Source organism: Chelonia mydas, chromosome 16 (assembly GCF_015237465.2).
Source record: "Chelonia mydas isolate rCheMyd1 chromosome 16, rCheMyd1.pri.v2, whole genome shotgun sequence".
NCBI classification, from domain to species: domain Eukaryota; kingdom Metazoa; phylum Chordata; order Testudines; family Cheloniidae; genus Chelonia; species Chelonia mydas.
In genome coordinates this window covers 20593068-20616220 of record NC_057857.1, presented here as the reverse complement: position 1 = coordinate 20616220, position 23153 = coordinate 20593068, and the positions used below count along the sequence as shown (strand labels likewise).

At 47.9% G+C, this 23153-nt stretch overlaps 2 protein-coding genes and 1 long non-coding RNA gene across 9 annotated transcripts in view; 2 read left to right on the top strand and 1 right to left on the bottom strand.

The window, feature by feature from the left end:
• STOM (stomatin) overlaps positions 1 to 2443 on the top strand; it is a 29003-nt gene extending 26560 nt beyond the window's left edge. For both annotated transcript variants that reach the window (XM_037879895.2, XM_037879896.2), the window contains exon 7: positions 467 to 2443. In XM_037879895.2, coding sequence (XP_037735823.1) covers positions 467 to 661 — 195 coding nt within the window. In that variant the 3' untranslated portion in view covers positions 662 to 2443. The remainder of the gene's footprint in view (positions 1 to 466) is intronic.
• A 2475-nt stretch (positions 2444 to 4918) lies between these two features.
• Positions 4919 to 23153, bottom strand: part of GSN (gelsolin) — a 52347-nt gene continuing 34112 nt past the window's right edge. For all 5 annotated transcript variants that reach the window (XM_037879657.2, XM_037879660.2, XM_037879658.2 and 2 more), the window contains 15 exons: positions 22162 to 22316; positions 20520 to 20681; positions 19942 to 20091; positions 19262 to 19351; positions 17901 to 18033; positions 16685 to 16773; positions 15687 to 15902; positions 14803 to 14936; positions 14033 to 14123; positions 12420 to 12590; positions 11301 to 11475; positions 10037 to 10161; positions 6833 to 6910; positions 6047 to 6107; positions 4919 to 5308 (listed from right to left, as the gene is read on the bottom strand). In XM_037879657.2, the coding sequence (XP_037735585.2) occupies positions 5139 to 5308; positions 6047 to 6107; positions 6833 to 6910; positions 10037 to 10161; positions 11301 to 11475; positions 12420 to 12590; positions 14033 to 14123; positions 14803 to 14936; positions 15687 to 15902; positions 16685 to 16773; positions 17901 to 18033; positions 19262 to 19351; positions 19942 to 20091; positions 20520 to 20681; positions 22162 to 22316 (2000 nt within the window). In that variant the 3' untranslated portion in view covers positions 4919 to 5138. The remainder of the gene's footprint in view (positions 5309 to 6046; positions 6108 to 6832; positions 6911 to 10036; positions 10162 to 11300; positions 11476 to 12419; positions 12591 to 14032; positions 14124 to 14802; positions 14937 to 15686; positions 15903 to 16684; positions 16774 to 17900; positions 18034 to 19261; positions 19352 to 19941; positions 20092 to 20519; positions 20682 to 22161; positions 22317 to 23153) is intronic.
• On the top strand, positions 7725 to 23129 carry LOC122463114. Of its 2 annotated transcripts, XR_006286131.1 has the most exons (4): positions 7731 to 8157; positions 9376 to 9527; positions 11132 to 11508; positions 23115 to 23129. It is a non-coding gene; the product is annotated as an uncharacterized LOC122463114 (long non-coding RNA). The 2 variants fall into 2 exon arrangements; XR_006286130.1 differs by lacking the exon at positions 23115 to 23129 and having other exon boundaries at positions 7725 to 8157; positions 11132 to 12558.

Sequence of the window (23153 nt, the reverse complement as noted above, 5' to 3'; positions counted from 1 at the left end):
CGCTGCCTTCACAGCTGAGCCGCCGGAGAGCGGCGGCTGCTGACTGAGGGCCCAGCTCTGCAGGCAGCAGCGCAGAAGTGAGGGTAGCAAGTACCGCAAACGCCTCTTCGCCCCCCCCCCCCCCCCCCCACACACACACACAGAGCTCCTTTTGGGGTCAGGACCCCTACAACACTGTGACATTTCAGATTTAAAAAGCTGAAATCATGAAATTTTTTATTTTTTAAAATCCCATGACCGTGAAATTGACCAAAATGGACTGTGAATTTGGTACGGCCCTATTCATAAGGTACAAATCTCTTAGGTTGTAAACCAAATCTGCACAAAGGGTGCCCAAAACTTTTGTTTGAAGCTCTCCCCCTTTTTAGCACTGTCTTGTCTTACAACCGAAGAGACTGAAATAGTCAGACTAGCCTCCATTTGACACTGTGGTAGACCTGCTGTTTCATGCATTTTTCTTCCTCAGGTAATTGCGGCTGAGGGTGAAATGAACGCCTCCAGGGCCCTGAAAGAAGCCTCTATAGTTATTTCAGAGTCCCCTGCTGCCCTTCAGCTTCGTTACCTTCAGACTCTGACCACCATCGCTGCAGAGAAGAACTCCACCATCGTCTTCCCCCTGCCCATAGACATGCTGCAGGGCATCATAGGTGCAAAATGCTAAACTTGTTGGGATGTAGTGGAAGAGGGATCTTCCCCAGCAGGGCTGATCTGTGAAAACAATTTAGCTGTTAAAGCTTAAAGCAATGTTCGCAGAGGGGATCTTTAAGGGGGCCTTTTTTGTGTGATACTTGAGTGTGTATGTGACTGATCAAAATCTTCCGCAGTTTATATAAACAAACTCTACTCTTAATTTAAAATAGATGCTTATTTTAATGTTCCTGTGGATCACAAGCTTTTGTAACCTGCACACACATCCTGTTTGCAAATGGTATGACCACTTTGTGTGACAAGCTCAGTTTTGGAAGGGCTGTGAGATGATCACTCACCAGAGAAGTGGTTACCTCTCATCAGCCACACACACTCTCTGAGGTGATGTTCCCTTTAGAGAAAAGGGTCCCTAGCGCTGGGTGTGGAGGGAAAATGGCCCCTTACCACTTGCTTTGTGGCCAATAGCCTTCTAAGTTGGAATCTCTTGGAAGCCACACAGACTGCTCCTTCAGTTTTTCCCATTTGCTCAAGTAAAACAATGCGTATACTCAATATCTCTGAAAATCAGGTCAGTGGCTTCTTAAAATGGAGTCTTCCCTCTTGCAAGATGCAGCAGTTTGCCAGCACTGCTGAAATGAAACTTTCCACCCCTGTAACAGCAGAAAAGGTATGAGCACACTATAGTTATAGATACGTTTGTATACGCTATCCAGTTGTCACAGTTTGTGTGGCTGTCTATTGGTTAATGCCTTTTTTTAAAGCACTTAAAATGTCTCTGGATCTGCCTTTATTTGTGCATCCTCTTTTTCAAGGAATGTTCCTTTTTTTAAAAAAAAAAAAAATTCTGAGTTTCATTTGTAAATAAGTAGCCTTTTTGGTCTTGATTTTAAATATGCTTGTAAACAATTCGAAGTGCTATATGTTAGTCCTAAGACTTGCATCTCTTGCAAATAAGGTAATTTTAAAGTCTTGTACTTCATTTTTTATAAAAGATCTATATGCAGCTTTTCTGTCCGGTAGAGGAAATTTTTGACTATTCTTACGTGTTTTTTGCTGAAAAGCAACATTTGACATTTAACACTTACAGTTGTGATTGCATACTATGTGAAGATTTCATAACCTTTTACATTTTGTCTTGGTAATCTTAGTGCAGTGTATGTGTGGTACAAATTAAACATTTCTATGTTCCAGTGATAACTCTGCTAGCATCATTATCTTGTTTTAAAGAATCATGCAAGAAAAGACAATTAGCTATTTGGTCCACCATTTCAAAATTCAGTCAACTCCCCTCTTTTTCTGATCTCAAAATTGGATTCCTTATTTGTAGTTTGGATTCGCTTTGACTCCCTTACTAATGTAATACTAGAAGTTTCATTGCTTTGATTTTTACAATTGGTTTTGCTCTGTGCAGTGCTACTGGTTTTACAAATCTGTCTCATCTGACAAAGCAAATGATCACAACAGAGAGAGCAAACAGGCAATAAATATTCTCACCGTGATTTGCTAAATCAGAAGCACATGGCTTCTTCAGTTCTGCTCATCCTTGCCTTCATGTGTATATCTGTGAAATGCACAGCCATATCTTGCACCTGTTTAGCAGATGTAATTAGAGATTGTGGTGAGATGTTGAGTCAGATTCTGCACTGGAACAACTCCACTGAACTGGGCCCCTCATCTTTAAGCATGGGTAGCTGGAGTGCAGGACAAAAATAAACATAAAGAAAATGATGCATGGATTCCAGAAGTGCCCTTGTTCTCACACTGCCCTTAATAAAGTATGTATTTTCTTGTTTAATCACTTCTCAGGTGTGATTCATTTTGTGTTCACATCACTTCTATAGTAATGGAATGATGAGCCAAAAAGCACCTTTTGTTCTTGACCAGCATTTTCTGGATGAATACTTACTGCCCCACAAACTGACTATGTGCATTAAGAACCCTTCTTGGAGCACTCCATTCTACGTTGTGCATGACTAATGGTCTGTCTTCTTCTTCTACCTACATGCTATGAGTCAGAATTTCCTGTACGACAAAATGTAGTACACAATCCTTTCATGAGGGCTTATTACCTGTAATACTGGCGATGTAAGTGGTGGTTGTGGTGGAATAGTCCAGTTTTGGTACTGTGTAATTAAGCAGTATGAACCAGCTCCTTTCATTTGTAATGGACTGTTTGACTTACTAGGATATTGGAACATACAAAGTCTAATTGGAATGCACTTGAGTGCCTGGCATTTGTTCTGCAGCTGTAAGAATTAGCAGTTGAGCTCTACTTGGCCTGGCTAGTTGGTCGGGGATGCCATTAGTTCTGGAGTCCAGTAAGAGAAATCACTGTGGGCAGCTGGGAAAAGGCTTTTAGGGATTTGTGAAAAGACACAGAGAGCGGCTGCATGATTGCACAGACAGTAACTTGGTGCCTAATTCTAACCAGCACTGCTCAAAGTTTAGTACTAATGCTGTGCATGGCCCTTTGTTTGCACCTTCCCCCTTAGCTCACTCCATTGTTTCATACAAATGAAAAGCTCTTGCTCCTTTCCTGAAGTGTCTGTACTCCTGAAAGGAGTGTGAGCCAGGGCAAACTCTCCATATAAAAACCACTTCTTGTACAAACTGATACCTGGAGGTGACAGCAGCAAATTAAGAGGGTAACAAACGATTTGTTTCACTTGTAAGGAAACACACAACTTCTCTGTGTTTTACAGTGACCTGGAGCCCGGATCATTCTTTTAACAGGGAGGAAACACAGGACCAATAAAGCTGAATATAGTTCTGCTGAGTAGCAGTTACTATACTGTTTTAAAAACTAAAGGCCAACTGTGGTGTATCCGCCTTCAGAACTAAAACCTTGTAGGGACTTTATACTGTTCTCATGTAAAAATGACAGAATAGATTTTCTTTGAGAATTGAGAGGGAGCGTCCAGTCTGATGCAATTGCAGCCTGAGTGAAACGGTCATCCCCAACATGAGAGCATACGCAGGCGTGCTGGCCTCCCCTCCACTTAATATTCTGCTAGGACATGTTGCATTTCCAGACTCAAGAACAGCTGTGTGAAGGGGAGCCATGATAACGCAGCACCATTCCTTTCTCTCTAGGTGAACGGTCTTGGCTACTTTTTTATTTGCACTTTATATCCAGAGATTCTGTCCTAGCCTTGATTTTATCAGCAGCTGCTTTTAGCATTAGCTTCTACTGTTTCTTCCAACAGAGATCTTGCTACAGCTTTCCCCACTGGCACATTCTTTATGGAACCAGTATGCTGCCTTTTTTGAGGCCTTTTCTGTAATACCAGCGTGCTGTAGGCTGAAACCTGCAGAGCGTCTCTCTTGTGGCAGAAACTGCAACATGCTTTTGCAGGGGAGCAATGCTAACAGCTGTTGATGATAAAAAGCCCAGCTCAGATAATTCAGTCTCACTCAGTTAGTAACAAGGCCAGAGTGGTTATTCCATTCAGCTGCATTTTATGGCAATGAAACCAGCTCTCCTGGGAGTACCAACGTATTGGATCCATAGTGTAGCTGCATGGTATTGTTCTGTCTGCACAGTGCAAGCCTCGAACCTGGGGTTCAGCATTTCACTCAATACATGAAGATGCTTTTGCGTTTAGTGCTGGGGTTCCAAGCCTGCTACGAGCAACAGGTTAATAAAATTAACAATTTCCTGCAAGGATCTAGCATTAGTTCATTAAAACATCTAAAGCAAGTGAACCAAAGAGGCAGCTTCTATGATAGCGGCAAAGAGTCCTGGAGCACCTTATAGACTAACAGACGTATTGGAGCGTGAGCTTTTGTGGGTGACTACCCGCTTCGTTGGTATTCACCCACAAAAGCTTATGCTCCAATATGTCTGTTAGTCTATAAGGTGCCCCAGGACTCTTTGCTGCTTTTAGAGATCCAGACTAACACGGCTACCCCTCTGATACTTAGCTTCTATAATATATTCCATAATATATTCCTACCAATTCAGTCCTTTTCCACACACTTAGAAGCACTGGAATAAAAAAAAACAAAAAACAAAAACTTTAAAAAGACCATAATTTGCTTCCCAGTCATTGGCTAGTTTTGTGCAATAATAAAACATTAGTGACAGATCTGCACCAACAGAGGGACCTCACAGGTGGCAGCTAATGCATTTGTGAAAGTGGCACAAAGAAGTTTGTGGTTTTTTAAGTCTCTATTTCAAGATAGTCCAAAGTTTAGACCAACGCTGCAATACAATTTCTGTTTAACCCAGTTTTCTTCCAAGTAGTTGAAACAAAACAAACGGGAACAGTTTTAGTGTTCGCATGTTCCATGTAAGCTTTATTGTATTAAATACCATGTTCAAAGCAGTGGGTAAAGTGGTAGGACTCATCATGGATTTCTTTAATTATTGCACAGCTAGTTGGCTATTAGAAACAGTTGCCACATTAATGTGCCTCCTGCAGGAGGAAGTAGCTCTGTAGGCATTGAAGGCACCAAACTTGCTCTATTTAAAAAAGGATCCTCTTTACTTAGGCAGCCAGCTCTGCCATGGCCCTCTCCAAAGGATCAACAGTCCAGTAATCGTCATCCCAGCCCAGGAACCAGCCAGAGAAGGTGGGAGGTTCGAATCCTTGCTTGATGATAGTGATAGGAGTTCTCTTATCTCGGTTGGCAGGATCAGTCTCAATGTACCTTTTAGCTGCAAATACACAAGAAGAGCTCATAAAATCACGACATCTCCATATGGAGTAATCAGAGAAAGAGTCTCTGGAAAAGCTAAATGTAAACCAGAGGCATAATGTAAGGCTGGCTCTAGTTTCTGAAATGTTTTTTTAAAGAGGTGACACTGCTCATGGGGTTTTATCTAGGGCTACTGGCAGCCTGTCCCAGGAGCTGCTTTCAACCACAAGCCAAGCTGCTGGCAGGGTTCAATCAAGGTTATAAACTGCTCTTTTCACATGTGATTTACATGACTGCCCCCAGTGAATATTACTATTTAAACAGCAAAGCGCCATCCTATCCTGTCAGACACAAAGTGATCACTTAACTCCCATTAGGGACTTAACCTTCCATTAAGAACAGCTGTTTGCCCACTGTACTGCTCAGCTGTGCATTTAGGTGTAGGGCTTACAGGGCAGGCAGCTGAGACAGAAAATTATGGGTTCTCTCAGTCACAAGTAAAATCATTCATCTATCCTAAGGGTTATTTTTTCACTGCTGGAAGCTGAGGGCCGTATGCATGAAAACCAGTAGCTCCTGAGGCAGAGCTACAGGGATCCTTCCAGATTCCTACAGACATAAGTGACTCCTTGTAAATGTACTCGTCTGTCAATTTTATGCTGTCATGAACTCGTTCAACCCTCTGCTCCAAGTGATCAAACTGGAGGTGGAGATCAATAGAGAATAGTTATTTAGGAGCGGGGCATGTGATTGTTACCGGATGTCAGAGCCTCCGTCTTTTCCTCGTCTTGAGCCTCATTTCCAATCCAGACAAAGACCTACAGATTAAAAATCAAACAAACAGTGTCAGCCTCTATCTGGAGTGAAACAGAAGTCTGAAAAATGTCTCCGGGCGCATGATACAGAACTTTAATAAATCCATGCTACTTTGACTGAATTACTCATCCCGGTAAACAACGTGAATGCTACTGCTGGCGAAGTTTAAGAGAGAGCTTCTGGCCAGTAATAAGTCTTCACTGTGGGGACAATTACATGCTGATCTGATACATGGGAGAATCTGCTGGTGTTTGAACTGCATCTTTACACTGAACAGCTACAGTGTGCCCCTCACCAAACTGCCTTTTGGTTGACCAGGGCAAGGAAACCAAGAAGCCGTCTTTTTTTCCTTAAGAAACCAGTAGCCGATATAATTATTTGTTGAATGCTGATTACATGCTCAGTCATATACAGACAAGGCATGGGACCAACCCCTCACGAGCAGACTGTGCTAGGATCTACCATAGCCTGTCTCCTTTCATTCACCATCTGACCAAAGGACGTGGCAGGAGCCCAACTCCACCCTCAACCTTTGGGTTAAAATGCATATAGTGTAATATCTGATCCATCCTCTGTTGGGTGAGTTGGTCCCAAACTTTAGGGCGGTGGATTCCATGATCTTTTCCTTTCTAATTATTGTGACTGTCAGTCTCTCACCCTAAAGCCACACGGCCCACATGCAATATCCTCTCTTTGCTTCCCTCCTAGTAAATATATTTGGAGGTACCTGGTCCCATGTGTCAAGGATCATAACATCATCTGTAGCAAGGTCATCTTGGGTTAGCTCTCCAGGAACCTCTTCAATCTGAAAAGAATGAAGTTAGAGGGGGGTCAGATCCTTCAGGGGGAGCCACCCAAGTTTGCATCATTTTATGTCACATGGGCAAACCAGTTCATGGAGGTGCTGATAAATACCACTGGGGAATGAGGTGTGTGATGGTACAGTCTATCCTCTTACGGGCAGTGGAGCCTAAGCGTCAGCCCACCCCAGTCACGTGACCTGGCCCTTTAAGATTTTTGTGACATCTGAGGTGTAAAAACATGTACATTCCATCTGTGTTAAATTATGGCAGTGAAACATGGACAACCAAATAATAAAGAAACTACAATCCTTCAAATTAGGGTGTTATGGAAGAATTCTGAAAATATGGATAGACCACAGAACCAATTAAAATGGACTGGGATTTGTAGGGCACATTTTAAGAGGTTCAGGGGGCAATGCATTCTTACAGGTACTGGAAGGGAAAGTTGATGGCAGAAGAACACAAGGCAGAAAATGATCTTGGCTGGACAATGTGGTATCCTGGGTGGATCAAAAGGCGTATTCATCCACAAAGAGATTAGCAGAGGATTGTACAGAATGGGCTACCATGGTTACAAACCTTCAATAATGGACATGACATATAAGAAGAGGTGTGCAAGGACCTAGGAAATATTGGAAGACAGGAAGAGGTCCTGGGAATAAACAGAAATTGGGAAGAAAACCCGTTACTGTCTCTTTAAGGGTCTGAGACCAGAGGCCCTGCAGAGTGGGCAGGGCAACTCTCCCCTCTCTCCCAGCCAATTGGGATGAGCTTTGGGAAGGGGATCAGCATATATGCTGCCTCCTGGCATACAGCAGCTTATTTGCCTGCTGAATCCTGCAAACTTGAGGTCTAATTGGGGGTAAGGTGTCAGCTGAAGGGGAAGCTGGCTAAGGCCCTACAGCTGGCCTAAATCACCACCTCAGCCCCAGGGAGAGCTTGGGGGGGAAGGAGGGACTCCTGTTCTAAGGAAACAGAAAGGGAGAGAAAAAGGCTGCCTGCCTGAAGTACAGCCCAGCTGCTGCCAATGAAGCTGGGAAGGGCCTTAGGAAGCTCCTCAGTAACTGCTTGGGAAGAAGTTGCATGCGGAGACAGAGCTCTGAGTGGGAACAATGGAGTCTGCAGCCTTGTGAGGGACACTGACAAACAGGGAAAAGGTAGGAGCAGCCCAGGGAAGTGGCAGTGGATTGGAATGAGCAGCCCTTAGCTGCACAACACAGGGTCCCTGGGCTGGAGCCTAGAAGAGCAGGTAAGTTCCCCTTCTCTCCCAGTAAGAGAGCATAGCCCATAAGGCTAGCTTAGTCTTTGCTGTAACACAGGGAAATGACAAGCCTGCATGTTGTCAGACAGTAGTTTAAGCAAATTGTCATAAATATAGTCAGGTTGAGTAAGCCTGGGACCACTGGCTAGATAAATGGCCTAATGGTAACGCTTAGATTTTGGGGAACTAGGAATAGTTTGCTTAATAACAGGAGTTGAAACCTAATGGTAAACAGCAACTGCAAGATCATGGAAGTAAAAACTGCAAATCTGCTCAAGCAAGAGGTGACTAATATAATGAGCTAAATGGTATTAATATATTAACCTATAGGATAAGTAACCCCAATATTGTGAGGGTGGGGAAGTTAGATTTGGGCATGTGGGGAGGGATAGCTCAGTGGTTTGAGCATTGGCCTGCTAAACCTGGGGTTGTGAGTTCAATCCTTGAGGGGGCCATTTGGGATCAGGGCAAAAATTGGGGATTGGTCCTGCTTTGGGCAGGGGGTTGGGACTAGATGACCTCCTGAGGTCCCTTCCAATCCTGGTATTCTATGATTCTATGAAAGTCTAAGCCTTCACATGAATAGTTATAATGATGTTCAGACCCTATAATAGGGCAAATTACCATGTAGAAGGGAACTTTTCTTATCATTGTCAGTGTTCCATCATTTGCCCCTTCTACTCTCTTGTACTCTACCACCAGTCTTGGGCATTGAGAAATCTGGACCATCAGACACATTTGGCATGCCAGAGACAATGCTGGTCCTTTGTCTCTTACCTCCAGGATGGGTGTAATTATGCAAATCTAAGAGCTTATGCAAAGAATGATACCAGAGGCAGGAATATTACAATATTGGGGATATCTGTTTATGTGGCTTGGAGCTTTTCTGGCTTTATTCCTTATTTTAATACAAGTCTCGGCTTTGCCCTCACTTGGCATGTCCTTGCCATATGCCCAAAGGGTCCCTACAAGCTATTGAACTCATGGGTTTTAGCTCTGTGTCCCCTGATTCTGGGACAAGAACCACATTACCTTTGGATCAAGTGGCCATCACTACACGTACTATTGACTAGTCAAAAGGACTGGGCAACAAGAGGAAGCACAAGCATCAGGATTTAAAGAGGCAAAAGACAGATTGGTCCCAGATGGGGGCTGAAAGCCTGGCATACAGAGCATTCAGCTTTGATTTTTTTCCTGTTACCCTAGAGGGGCTGAACTGAGAAGACCCGCCCAGAAGGCCTGGCCAAGGAAGCTGGAGATTGCTACAGCCCAGGATGACAGATGACGGGGTCCGGCACTAGAGAAGAAGTCCAGCAATGCCACAGCATGACCCAAAGGGGTGCTCTGGTGGGGACAAGGTGCATTAGCATATAAGGGAGGGGGAATTTGCATGGTACCTGATCTCACACCACCTAGCTGGCCAGTGTTAGCAGCCTGTTTCTTCCATAGAAACCAGTTCATTCACAGTTCATGCAGCTAACTAACAGAATTTAGTCTCTGGTGCTGCTTAGTCATTCACACACCCCATTCTCCTAATCCTAACACCTGTCACTCAGCAAGTGCTGGAGTTAAAGCCAAAACAGCCTGACCACCAGCCTCCGGCAAAGGAGCCCTAGCTTGATGCTGCAGGGATTCAGTGGAATGGGAACAAGGCTTTAGAGCTGGCTGCTTTCTTTGCAGCAGAGTAGCGCTAATACGCTCCTTCTGCAGAGTCCCCTGGGGAGGAGCCCCCTGGGCATTTGTTGGGGAGTGGCCTGGGAGGCGGAACTGTAGCCTACTGCCTGGCTGAGATGGGTTTTCCCCAGTCCTGGCCGCTGGAGGCTTGATTCCTTATGAAACGCCGCCTCTTAGTCCATCACACACTCACAATGAAGCGTCCGCTCTTGTTTGAGCAGGCAAAGAGGCGAGGGGGGTTAACGTCCATTTTCCTGTCCTTCAGCCGGGGGGAAGTGCGATACGCTGCTTTTCCACCCAGAGCTTCCCAGAAGCTATCTGTAAGAGAGAGGGGTATGCTGATGCTCCTTCCATGTACACCCGCCGTCACGCCACTGGGGGGCTCCCCACCCTGGGACCTCGCTAATTCCCTCTGCTTGCCTGAGACCTGGCTGGACAGAGGGACACACTGCTCATGCACAGAGTGTGGCCAGGAGTGTTTGCTCTCCTTATGCCTACAGCAAAACCCCCCCAGTGGCCACTACACACGAGTGTCACAAGGTGCTCTGGAGTGGCCATTCTGCACCTGTGCAGTGCACCAAACTGTGCCCAACCTTGGGGCTGCAGGGGCAGGGAAGGACCCCTCCTGTGCTCCCTATAACGTGCTTTATCCAAAACAATGGGACATCAAAGGTACATCCCTTGCCCACCCACAGACTGCAAGGGACTACAGCAGAGTCTGATCATGAACTCCAGTGACTTATGCAACGGTGCGGCTTCAGTGGCACATCTGCTCCTGAATACATCTGTGCGGGAACGCTACAGCAGCCTAGGGAGTCACGCGGGATCCTTGGCCTAGGAGGGCAATGCCACGGTCCCGTGGTAAAGCTGAGTCAGAGCGCATGATATCCCCAGATTCCTGCCTGCACATTGATCAGGTAGTCAAGCAGCTAGACTCTTTGTATCTCAGGGAAGGAGTGGGGTTGACTTTGTCCCCTGATTAGAATTGGCTCCAACCATGACTCTCCCCTGGTGACTACCAAAGGCATCAGGAGGGGAATCTGTTTTTAGCAGCCATGAGATGGGGTGAAACAAATATTTAGGCCCCTGCCTGCTAAACTGACCTGATAATTTGCAATGGGTGTTCAGTGGGTCCCCAGAGCAACCTTCCCTCTTTTGGGGGTGTGCAGTTTTAAAACCGCTCCTACTCCCATGGCCTCTCCCAGATAAGCCGGAGGCCTCTTCACTTGAATATCTCCTGCTGAGTGGCTGGACTCCCCCCTGTATGACATACCCTTATCTCTTTCAGTGCAGAGCCTGGAAGGATGAGCTTCCCTGAGGCAGAACTGCTGATCACCTCTTTGATTGGCCTTGATGTGGGAATCCCAAAGTAAATACCCATGGGCAACTGCCAAGGAGGGGAAGAAATTGCAGCTACAATGTAAGGAATCTGTGTGGCCCAGCCAGGCCTCCCTCACCTGGCTCGCTTCCCTCAGCGATTTGTACTGGGCGAGCTCCCAGAATCTTCAGCAGCTCTTGTGCCCCAGATATCTCAGTGTCGCTGGCTGCTTGGCCAACCCAAAGGTAAGCAGCGGAGGGAGTTTTCAGGACAAACACATCGTTTGAGTTCAGTTCACTGGCAACAGCATCCAGCTGGAAAGCAACAGCACCATAGCTATCAAACAGGTTGGTACTTTTGCCACTGACAGTTATATAAGGACTATGATCAGCGCCCCTGGCACTGCTGAACAAATTTTAACCATCCACTGTAAAAACATCAATGACTAAGGGATAACAGTCAAGCTGCCGAAGCGGAAAGATTGTATAACAAACATGAGAAGATTAAACAGGGGTGTGTGTGTGTGTGGCATGTGATGACCTGCAGCCGGAATAGGTAGGGCTGGGATCTTGCCAGAGCTCACAAACGACAGCAGGATACTTAAGTACTCGGAGGGGAGACCTCCACAGAACAAACTCCATGCTGCTGGCATTGGTGATTCTGTAGCTGGCATTTTTCCCCTGGGTCAGTAATGAACCAATACCCTAGCATGGAGCGAGGAGGCTGCTGGAGTATTTATGACTAATGAGCAAGATTTATTTTTTTATTCTATTTTATTTTATTTTGCAAGAATAGGGGAATGAACCCGAGTCCTGGCTCAAATTCTATTTGGATACAAGATACTTCTCACTTCCTGCCTTTAGCTGTTAAGTACCATTGTTGTGTGCTGTTAAACCAACTGCTGCATCCCATCCCAGAGGCTGATGCTCTTCAAAGGTGCATGAAAGTCTCACTTTATATTAGTATGCAAAGTCCTTTGGGCACTGTGGAGAAAAGCCCTTAACAATATAAAATGGTATTAATAAACTCATGGGATCAGGGTGATTATTACTACTTACCCATGGGAAAAGGGGAAGCTCTTGATAGCTTATCTAGACTCCAAAGTTTGTTTCAATTCAGCACAAGTCCCACAGAAAGTTTAACCCGGCTTTGCCTCTACTCTCAGAGGGAACGTGATGTGACAAGATATAAGATCTTACATTCCAACTGCTACGTGTGAACCCAATGTTCGGGGTTAGCTGGCTTTCCCATCACGTACCTCCACTGCTCTGGTGGCTCCAGAGGTGCTGGACCGGACCTGAAACAGCCGTGTTGCAGCTGGTGCTGTCTGGCCTCCATCCCTGGAGGTTCCACCCTTGTAGACAATCAAAGGTTTCCTGCCAAACATGCTCATCAGATGAGCTGGCTCTTTTCCCTGTACCACTCGTTTCTGGGGGGAAAGAAACTCAATGTCACATATGAGATGATGCAGAGCAGCCAGGGATTCCCAAATAGGCTGCTCCTTTTCGCCCTCCGAGTATGCCCCCACTGGGAGCAGGGAACCAAACCACTGCTTCTCACACAGGAACTGGTGTGTGGGTAAATTAGGCCCTCAAAATTGCATAGCAGGGATCCCACATATGGCAGCCTGACCTAGGGTGACCAGATGTCCTGGTTTTATAGGGACAGTCCCGACATTTGGGGATTTTTCTTATATAGGCACCTATTACCCCCACCCTGTCCTGATTTTTCACATTTGCTGTTTGGTCACCCTAGCCTGACCTGACTAGCAGCAATAAACACTAGTGTAGAGTGTTAGGTGCCTTCTAGGTACACAGCTGAACAGCCACCTCATCTTTACTGTTCTTTGTTAAGTCCTTTGAGTGGGACCGGGGCCACCTGATGTAGATGCAGCTATAAAAGTCCCTTGTCACATTGCAGAAACCACCTGAAAAGGTGGCTTCTTGCACCGCAACTGAAGAAGACACTAACAGGATCAGAACAGGAAGCAAAGCTGGCAAGGGCTTAGTCAATAACTTTTACTGGGCTCCTGGTTTCACTTGGCACAAAGCCTCTTCCAAGCAGCTCTGGCAGGGCAGGGTGTGCAAAGGCTGCTGCACCATTGCTGGGGTTTGGCGGCAGAGAACTGCATGGGGAAATGAACGTGCAATCAGGCCCGTTGCCATCCAGTATCATAAGAGGAAATTGACCCTCACCACAGATGTGATGTTTGCACTGAAGAGGATCCTGAAACCATCATGGGATGGATTTCAGTCCCCACCTCTCCTTTAGAGTCACGAGAAATCTACGAACCACGCGCTCAGGAATCTGATGAGTTACACACTTTTTTTTCCCCCCCTTTAAAGACAAACAAACTGCGTGTTTAAGCTTCCTGCTGCAAAACAGTCACTTCCCTGAGCCCCTCAGGCCTTTCACTTTTGGTGGGGGAGGGGGCAGTGGAAACCCTGGGCAATTCATTCGGCTCTTGGGAGCTCTTTGCCTCTTTCTCCCGCCTGCATTTACCCTCTGGTGCCAGAGGCTCTGATCTTACTCACATTTCTTTTCCCTTGCGCTTTGATTTTTAAATACAGCCAAGAATCCAAACAGATGTCTATGCTGACTCTGGAAGTTTGCACTTCAGATCAGTACAGCAGCCTACAGAAAGGGAAGCTAAATATATCCAAAGTTTTTCCTTTCCTCCCTGCCAGCAAGCAGCGTCAGCTACCGACACTTTGCACCAACTGTCATGATGCAAAGTTTATTCACCCCTGAGCATTATTAACAGTGAGGCACAGAAGGACGGCGTCCCTCACCGGAGTGGGGTGCAGGAAACTGGCTTGCCATGGCAAAGGCACACACGTCATTAGTTACAGAACCGGTGGGTTTATCTACCTGCACGGGGCTGCCTCCCAGCTCTTCGTCCAGCTGGACGCTGAGGAAAGCGGAGGTTGTGATCTCATCCTGGGAGGAATCTGCACCCTGCCTGAAAAACAGAACAAAATCTAAGTCCTCAGATCACAGTGAAATTTCCTAAGCCCTAGAGAGGTCAGGAAAAGGCAAGGGACTCCTGGTTGTTAACCAACTTGCACAGCATTTTGCTGTAGGTGTGGAGAGGAATCCGCTAACAGACAGAGAATGGAACGTTTAGGCAGGGAGATCGATACTTTTCAAGGTGAGCAGGGTTTTCTAAGTATCCACAGTCTTCCATTGTGCCTAACCCTGTGGTGGCTGATTCAACAAACAGCTGCTGGGGCTGTTAGCAGGAGCCACGTACTCAACCTCCACACTGTGAACACTCCCTTAAGATTTCAGCTGCACAGCTCAGGATGGTGTGTAAGCCACATGAGAGCGCTCTCCTCCCCTGGCAGTGGCTGCTGCTTTCTCAGCTCCACTGGGGCCTGCCTGGAAGGCCCAGTCACAGTGTGTCTGATTCCTTTTCGCACTGACCCCTTCTTGCCCCCACATGCCCCAACCCCCTCCTATCCCCCTACTAGTATTTGGCCTTCAGGGGGAGCCTCTCCAGGGAGAAATCTAATTCCGGGTGTATCCTGGGGTAAGTGGCAGCCCATAATGATATGATCTCACAGCAGTGGACTCCAGTCCCATGGAGTTACAGTGCAGGGCATTTGCTTTTTGGCTCCTCTCCAGAAAATCCCTCTTACCATGTATAGATAATCTGTCCCGTTTTTCCACCGTGCTTGTAGTCGTACAGGATAAGGTAGCTGTCCCCGCCATAGAACTGGCCATACAGCGAAGGATTCACGGGCACTTTAGCAGAGCCTTCTATTCTCCAGATCTACAAAACCAGCAGCAAGAAGGGGGAGGGGAAATACCTTAAACCAGGAAATGTGAGAACAGAACAAACTGTGCTACATTAACAAGGGGCTTTTTTCCCTGTTTACTTCACATATTCAACCTCCTGTGAGTCATGGCCCTGCAGTGCCACCTGCTGGGGAAAGGTGGTAAAACAATGAGCCCCTCCCACAGCCAGTGACATACGGCTTTGTGCAAAACCTTCCCAGAGAGGCCCAGAATCAAGGCAAAACTTGCCTGGTTTCGTTACAAACCCCAGACTTGGGCCAGATTTACCCCAAGGGCTCTGCGCCTTTTGGTGTATGTGGGGCCGAGTGCCTGTGGGCTGGGTGACAAGTCTTCTTGCTGGCTTGGTGGTACCCAAGAGTTTCTCCAGCCTAGGGCGACCTTGGGCTGAGCTTTCAGCCGGGCTGGCCCCCCAGATTTCCAAAGGGGCAGGCATTGGCCAGGACCTCTTTTCAGTTGGAACTGGGATTGCACAGCAGAGAGAAGAGGATGCCTCAGCGTTTAGCCCTTCTGAGCACAACCTCAGCATGGCTTCTTTGCACAAACCCAGGAGTCCAGGTGGAGAGGGGAGACGCTCTCTTGGGCAATGCCTGCCCCAATGCACTCCCAGACTGTCACCCTCCCCTCCTCCCCTGCCAGGATGCAGATAATGGAAGAATCAAGAGGGGACACAAACTGGTCCCTGGGGGTGCTGGTGCCTCCAGGCTCCCTCCACGCCACCTCCTACCTGTTTCTTGCCAGAGCCGTCATCCTCCATGCCGTGCTGGGCAGCCATGGCTGTGGAGTTGTGCAGCGTGGCGGCGTCGAAGGGCACCTTCTCAACCTGGGCGATGTGGCTGGAGATGTAGGCCGTGCCCAGCCCCTCTGTCTGGTCCCTGTCCCGCCAGTTCTTGAAGAACTGCTTGAACAAGGGGGTCTCACCGCTCTCAGGCAGGACTTGGATCTGAAACGAGGGAGCCGGCCTGTCAGGGGGAGTCTTGCCCGGAGCCTGGCAGGGCTGCAGTTCTAGCCAATCCCAGCTGTAACACGGGCTTCAGGAAGACACGGGGCCGTACAAATCCCTAGGGCGACTCCACAGCGGATGCCCCAGGGCAGGATTCAGCCACAGAGAGCAATCCTGGGGCAGCCCTGAACTAATACGTCACAAACCCACAGCCAGCCGGCCGCCTCTGAGGTGCCCACAGGTCTCACTGGCCCCATAAGGGGAGACTTGGCAATCATTCCCTCCCACTATCACCAGGAGAGAGGTGCTGTTCTACACACCCCACTGCGTGGCTCTCACAGCATTTCCACCAGCAAAGTGACCACTGGCTGTGAAGCATTCATTTGCACCCGGCCCATGTGTCTGTTCAAGCCTGTTTTAAGCACAAATCTACCTGGAAAGTGTGTGCTACCACAATAAAACCATGGACCTCAAGAGCGTGTTCCACTGGTTACCACAGCACAGTGGGGCTAGGAGAGAAGGAATCTCTCTTAAGAAAATGCTGGAGAAGCCATGGGGCAAGTCATCCCCTAGGGACAGGTTAGTCAGCGCCTCTTCATGCCCAATGGGAGTTGTTCTGAGTCCTTCCTGGGCAGTTTCTCTCTGTTTCTCCTGCTGGCCCTCAGACAGACTGAACCACCGCCCCAGGTGGCTGGCTGAGGAGAGTTTGAGGTGCACCTCAATGGTATCTGAGCATCAGCCCAAGGGCAGGGCGTGCAGCCGCCCCCGCCGGCGCTGCTTACCTGGGTGTGTTTGGGGTACCGCATCTTGGAGATGAACTCGGAGGCAGTTTTCAGGGCTGCCTTCCTCTCGTCGGAGTTGGCTTTCTTGCCTTTAATAAGAACAAAAAGGGCAGGGTTGATGATTGTTCAATAATACGCTCTGATTTAAAAACAAAGCCCCCCACCCCCGATTTCCTTCATGCCCAGAGCGGAAAGCAAGTCACCCAGTCCACAAGTTAAACCCTTTCCACTGCTGCACTGCAGTAGGGCTCCACCTGCAGGTGATGAAGAAAACAGTAACCATCTGTAGTGTAGTGAATGATTAGGATCACCTGGGATAGCTCGTTAAATCAATTCTCTGCCATTTCTGGGGGCCTCGAGCACTGGAGCTCCTCGGTCCCTCCTGTCCTCTGCTGTGGCACAGGCTAGTTTAGTCTCCTGACGGCTGTAATACATTGGTCTGATTCTGGTGGCTGGTCTGTGTGTGGGGGTGGTTGGATGGTGTTGGTGGCCTGTGATGTACAGGTCAGACTAGAGGGCTCGTGGTCCCTTCTGGCCTTGAACTCTATGACTCTATAATTGTATGTGCCAAGTCCTGTAGCATTTGGCCCAGTGACACAGTCTAAACTCCCTCCCCCTTGCACCATCCCAGTCATCCATGATCCACAGCCCAGTGGCCTGTGGTCAAACACTTGTAATGCTCTGACGGGCACGAGCCCCACAGCCGGAGATCCTGCACTGGCTACACCCTGCCTTGCAGGCTCCAAGAGAGGGACAGTCAGCAAGACCCTCTCCCCTGGTGCTCAGGCATCAGGATTGCACAGAGGGAGAGAGGAGACTCGCATAGTTCATGGGGGAACCATTTCCACATGAGTGTCCCCACTGCCATAGGCAGACCCGCATGCCTGCCGGGGCGCCCTATACAAAGATCCCTGCATGGGTATCCGTGAATCTAAATGATCTACCCTTCCACTCAGAACTTCTTAACATTTTCTGCTAAGTCTCCCTCCTGAGACCCCCCCTTTGGGCGCCACATTGCAGCAGCCATCCCTCCACCTGAGGAGCTACAGACGAGATGCCCTTCTGAGCCCGTGTGCTGTTCCTTAATTCCCTGGAGGAGCTGCAATTGACTGGCACCATGCACTCCCTCCCCACCCCCTACTTGCAGGAAGCAAGAATCGAATATAGATCCAGCGCACGCCTGCCTTTATCTATTTCTCCTCCCTTCCCAGGGTACCTTTCCAAATGAAGATTTTCCCATCAGAGCCATGGTCCAGAATGAAGCAGTCGTTGGAGTCCAGTGCAGCCTGGGAGAACGGATTCTCGTCTGCCACCAGAGAGACTGCCATGTTCCCTGCACCATTGGAGACCTGGGAGAATGCAACACGAGGATCAGTTCAGAGACACTGTGGAAGAACCTGGAGACCTTCTCCCCTCAATGTTCCACAGCTACATGAAGCAGTTGGAGGCGGACGTCATGACTTGGGTGCATTCGTTTCTTTCACGCTTCCTGTCCTTCAACCGTGATGTTCTTGGCAGAGCAGTGATGTGATACGAAGGTGGTCTGCCCCACAGATTTCAGGGATTTCTCCCACCACTGCAGCTTCCTATGAGACTACAGAACTGGTGGCCCATCTCTCCAATGTCCTCAGTGCAAATGCAGCCAAAGGGGCCTTTTCAGCAGAACTGTCCTGTGCCCCAAGGACTGGACAGGGCCATTTCGGCATCCTGATGACTATCCTGAGGAAAAGCCCTGGTGGGTTTGCTGGTCCACATCAAAAATGAGTTTGGTGGACTCAGACTTGAGTTACTAATGGACAAGTGTTGACATCACAAAACCACGTCCATACTTGTTTACTAAATCACCCCCCAGCAGATTGAATGGCCATGGACCCAAACTCCCTTCTCGCCCCTTGAAGTGGTCTCTTCAGGGCAGGGCTGAGGGACACTGGCAGGTCCCTGTGGGCAGTCTGCCCTGCTGTTGCCCACACTGTGGCTAGCCAGAGCACTGAACCTCCAGAGCTGTTGAGCCAGCCTGCCCAACGGCGACAGAGGAGTTAACAGAGTTGGGTCCCAAGCTCATTGATTCTAGTTCATACCTGACATCTCCCTGACAGGACACAGGAGGGCTCCCTCTTCCCCCACTAAATACAGCTGCTACACTGATTCATTTCACATCACTTCCTTCTCTCATTGACAGCAACTGCGTGCTCTCCCAGTGGGCTGGCATGTGCGACATTTCACCTCCGTTCCTGAAAATTCCAGCTGTCACATGGAAGTCAGTAAGGCCTGATCAAGGCAATAAAGTGATGGTGGCCACTTAGATGGTCTTGCTATAAACTTTCTTTGCTAACATTTCATAAATAGCTAGCGCCACTAGTGAGAATCAGAGTACCTCTGCTCTGCTCCAGCTCTGTCTAGTTAGAACACGTTAGACAAACACCTTTCAGTGATGGTCTAGGTTTACTTGATCCTGCCTTAGCAAAGGGGGCTGGACTAGATGACCTCTCAAGGTCCCTTCCGGCCCTACATTTCAATGATTCTGTGATTCCACCCTTTGCAAGGCTCCTCTGTCAGGAGCCATCTGCTTCTTGTTACCTTATACAGCTTAGCCAGCTTTCTATTGGATGCATCAGCTTTGAGGTCATCAGAGGCTCCTTCTGGCAGATTGGGCTTAGGTCCCAGAACCTGAGAGAGAGGAAAACAATCTGCTAGCTATGTGTGTTGATCCAAGAGAATTTCTGCTCCCCAGATGCTCTAAACACACACACACACACACACAAAACCACCCAAGAGAAAACTGTAGGTCAACAACATCAAAACTGAGATATTCTGATCTCCAAACTGGGCTCAAATCCCAGTTTTCTGTCCCTTGCACAATAGAATGGTCAGCAGAAATAACACTAGTACTGTGCACTTGGATAGCCCCTTCCCTCTGAGGACCTCAAAGCACTTCACACACATTCATTAATTCTTACACTGTAGTGCAGGAAACAGATGGGGAAACTGAGGCACAGACAGGCTATACGACTTGTCCAAGGCCACACACAAAGTCAATGGCAAGGCCAGAGTTAGACCAAGATATCGTGACTCACAAGCCTGCGCTGTAGCCATTTGACAGCGCTTCTCCTGCTGATATTGTATATCGACATACACATTCTGCACTGCACACGTGCGTACAGGCCGTCCTTTCATCTGGATGCCACACTCATCACCCCCGCAGCTGATTGCATAGAGAGGACTTTGCTGTGACGTTCAGTAAATACAAAGAAAGTGACCTGCAGCATTTGCTCCCGCTCTGACCCTTCCTCCACGACGTAGACTTTGGCACGGCCACTCCGCTCATTATCCCGGATCCCCTTGGCCACCTGGGTGGCCTTCATCTGCTCAAACCGATTGCTCTTGGAACCGCACCACTGGTGGATGTCCTTCAGGGCACAGACAAAGAGTATGGCATTTCAGAGAGCCCCATCCCAGGAACATGAGGCTTCTTTAGGCAGCATAATGCAAAGAACATCCCAATGGCTGGGTTAACAGGGCTGAGCTAAGCAGCAGCGGTGCATTAGGGCCTTTTCATGCAGGCAGGAAGGGGTAGCCTGCAGCAGCATTTGGTGAGGGGTTGGGAAGCGTGGATCTAGGGGGCTGGAGTCCCACAGCTCAACAGACCAGGAAAATACAGCTCACTTTCCAACGTGGCAATAGGAGAGTTAATACATCGGCTGTGCAGTTGGTGAAATCACTGGTGACCTAGGGGAGCCTCGCACAGCTTAACACAGACTAGGAAGAAAAACGGCCCGCCAAGACATCCCCCATTCCCCAAAGATTTGCCAAACATGTGTTTCACTAGCAGACTTACACTGCCCAGATCAAGGATGAAACAATCTCCGTTGTTGAAACTGTCCCAGCTCACAGGAACCTCAGTAGCTCGAATCGTTCGTCTGCCTTTGATTTGAAGGACTCTTTGGACAGCCACCTCATTGGGAACCACATGCTTGAAGCCAGAAGCCACTCCACCAGCCTTGAAGAACAAAGAAGATGGTAACTCCTACTCACATGCTTGCCCTGAAGGAACTGAGAGACTGAAGTTGTTGTGTCTGTGTCAGAGGTTCTCATCTCCCAAGGGCAAGGGGTCACCCACTGCTGCCTCAGAGGGCAAGCTAGTCCCCAGTCTCTGTCTGCACATATCACTACATCAATCATCATGCCAACCCCGGAGCCACTTCTCCAACATATGCAGGGAAAAAGATGCAAAGGATCCTGGGACACACCCAAGCTGTGTAAAGCAAGCCTCTGAATATGAATATAAAGGGGGTGAGTGGGAAGTGGAGGAAGCCTAGTTTATGTTGGCCTTTTTATTGCACTATGTGGAACATGCCCCTTCACCTACTCCCGGTTGCTCATACTCTACCATTCACTCTCACTGCTGCTAAGAGAAAGAGTGAACAGAAAACAAACTGAATTCAAAAGAGGAAGTTACAAAGACCATATCAGGGCCGAGCTGGGAATAGTATTCACAGTTCCCGACCACCCAGCTCATTGCTCTAACCACTAAAACATGCTGCCTCCCTTTGAGCAGTCTGTCTCTGGACAACTGCCTATCACACATTCTTTCACTCTTCATACAACATGCGGTAAGAGAGAACTCACCTTTTTGCTACCTGTCCTTTTCCCTGCACTTGTCCAAGGTGAGGTTTAAAACACTTTCAAAAATGATACATCCACAGATTAAAGGTCTATATCTGGCAGAAGCTTCTGTTCTATTCTTGGACAATTTATGCAGTAGGTTTAGCCATTCCCCAAAAAGTGAAACCAAATTAAAATGAGAAAGGAATGGAAACTACTAGGTTTACGAATAAGCAAATAAAAAAATTGTAGGAAAATCCTGGACAAGGAAAAAAATAGCCAACTGCGGAAGAGTCTGGCGTAATGTTGCTTTGCTTGTGCCAGTGGATAGCTAATGTGGATGACTATTTCTGGATAATCTAATTCCACCCCCTCCTATCCCACCATTTTGCACCACTATGGAAGAATGATTCCACAATGCTTTCCCCCACCTTCCCGTAATACTACCGATGATAGATGCCAAGAGAGGTAGGAGAGGAAATGTGGTGGGCATGGAAATAGTGATACTGGAAAGCTAGTTGGGTAATTGGGGAGGGGTACAATCAACGCACAGGGCAAGACATCTGCCATTAACTCAGATTTCTATTTCCCAAATCAGTTGCAGACGCCTTGGGGCAGCTCCCTTCTTCCAAGAAAAACAAATCTCCAGTCCCTACAATTGCCTGGGGCTTTCATTTCTGTCTCATTGAATCCAGCCCAGGCTCTCTTACTAGGAGTTGCTGTTCTGTGCCCTGTCATTGAAAACATCTGGTGAGGAATTTATTCCCTGTGATCGACGAGGGCAATTCTTACTTCTCCTCGGTGACATGGACAGGCTGGGAAACCTTTCTACTCAGATTCAGACCTGCTAGGCTGGATGTCCAGCAAATACATACTTTGTACTTCAGGCCGGATTTGAAGTATCCCAGGAAAGTTGAAGACTCGTGCCCTTGCACCTCCCGATGCTGGATAGCTTTTCCGTGAAGATAATCGTCCATCTGGACAGTGAATATGGCAGCTGCACCACTTTCATCCTGACTACAGAAATCCCCTAGAAATCAAAGGAAGAAATCAAAGAAGGCAGAGTGAATGCAGGGCCTCTGCCTTCTCATTCGCTGTTTCACCCTATGCAAACAATTCCCTCGAGGGCTAGTTTCCTGGAAAACCTCTACTGCCAGATATTTGCTTACAGCCAGGTAGGGACTGAGTCTGTAAAACAGCTATAGTGACCTGACCTCCTTTGTAAAGCGCTTTGAGATCTACAGATGAAAAGCTCTGGGTAAGAGCTAGGCGCTACTACCACTGACAGCCTGGCCAGCTGACTTGGCAAGAAGATGCATTCAGTCTGCCCAAAAGTCAGGCAATCTAGCAGACCCTTAGGGGGCACTAGTGGATCAACAGCCTGGCTCTGCAGACTGTCAGGAACCCTTAACCTGAGAGAGGGATTGTCATCTGGCATTGCTACAACATAGATATGACAACGCACTAAACTAGAGCCCCGTTTCTCGTTAGCAGGTTACACCACTTTACAGCACCGCAGAGCTGCTGTGGGGATGCATGTTTTGTATGAGAGCTCAACTGAGGTCCCGTCTGCTCTATCTGAGCATTAAAGACCCCATGGCACTTTACAAAAGTGTAAGGGTTTGTTGTAGAGTCTGAACAACATTTTCCCTTCTTGTGGTTGTGCAGGGCAATGATTAGTTGCTGCCCTCCACCCCAGGGGTGGCTGCATGTCAGTAGTGCAGCATTCAGAGAAAGCGTGATACATTTTGGAATGAGAGGCGCTATGGGAATATAAAATTACATGACCTTAATAGTGCCACTTTTGCCTTCTTTTCCCTTGTGGCAGGACAGGTTTACCCAAGAGTCCTGGAGCAGTGAGAGGAAC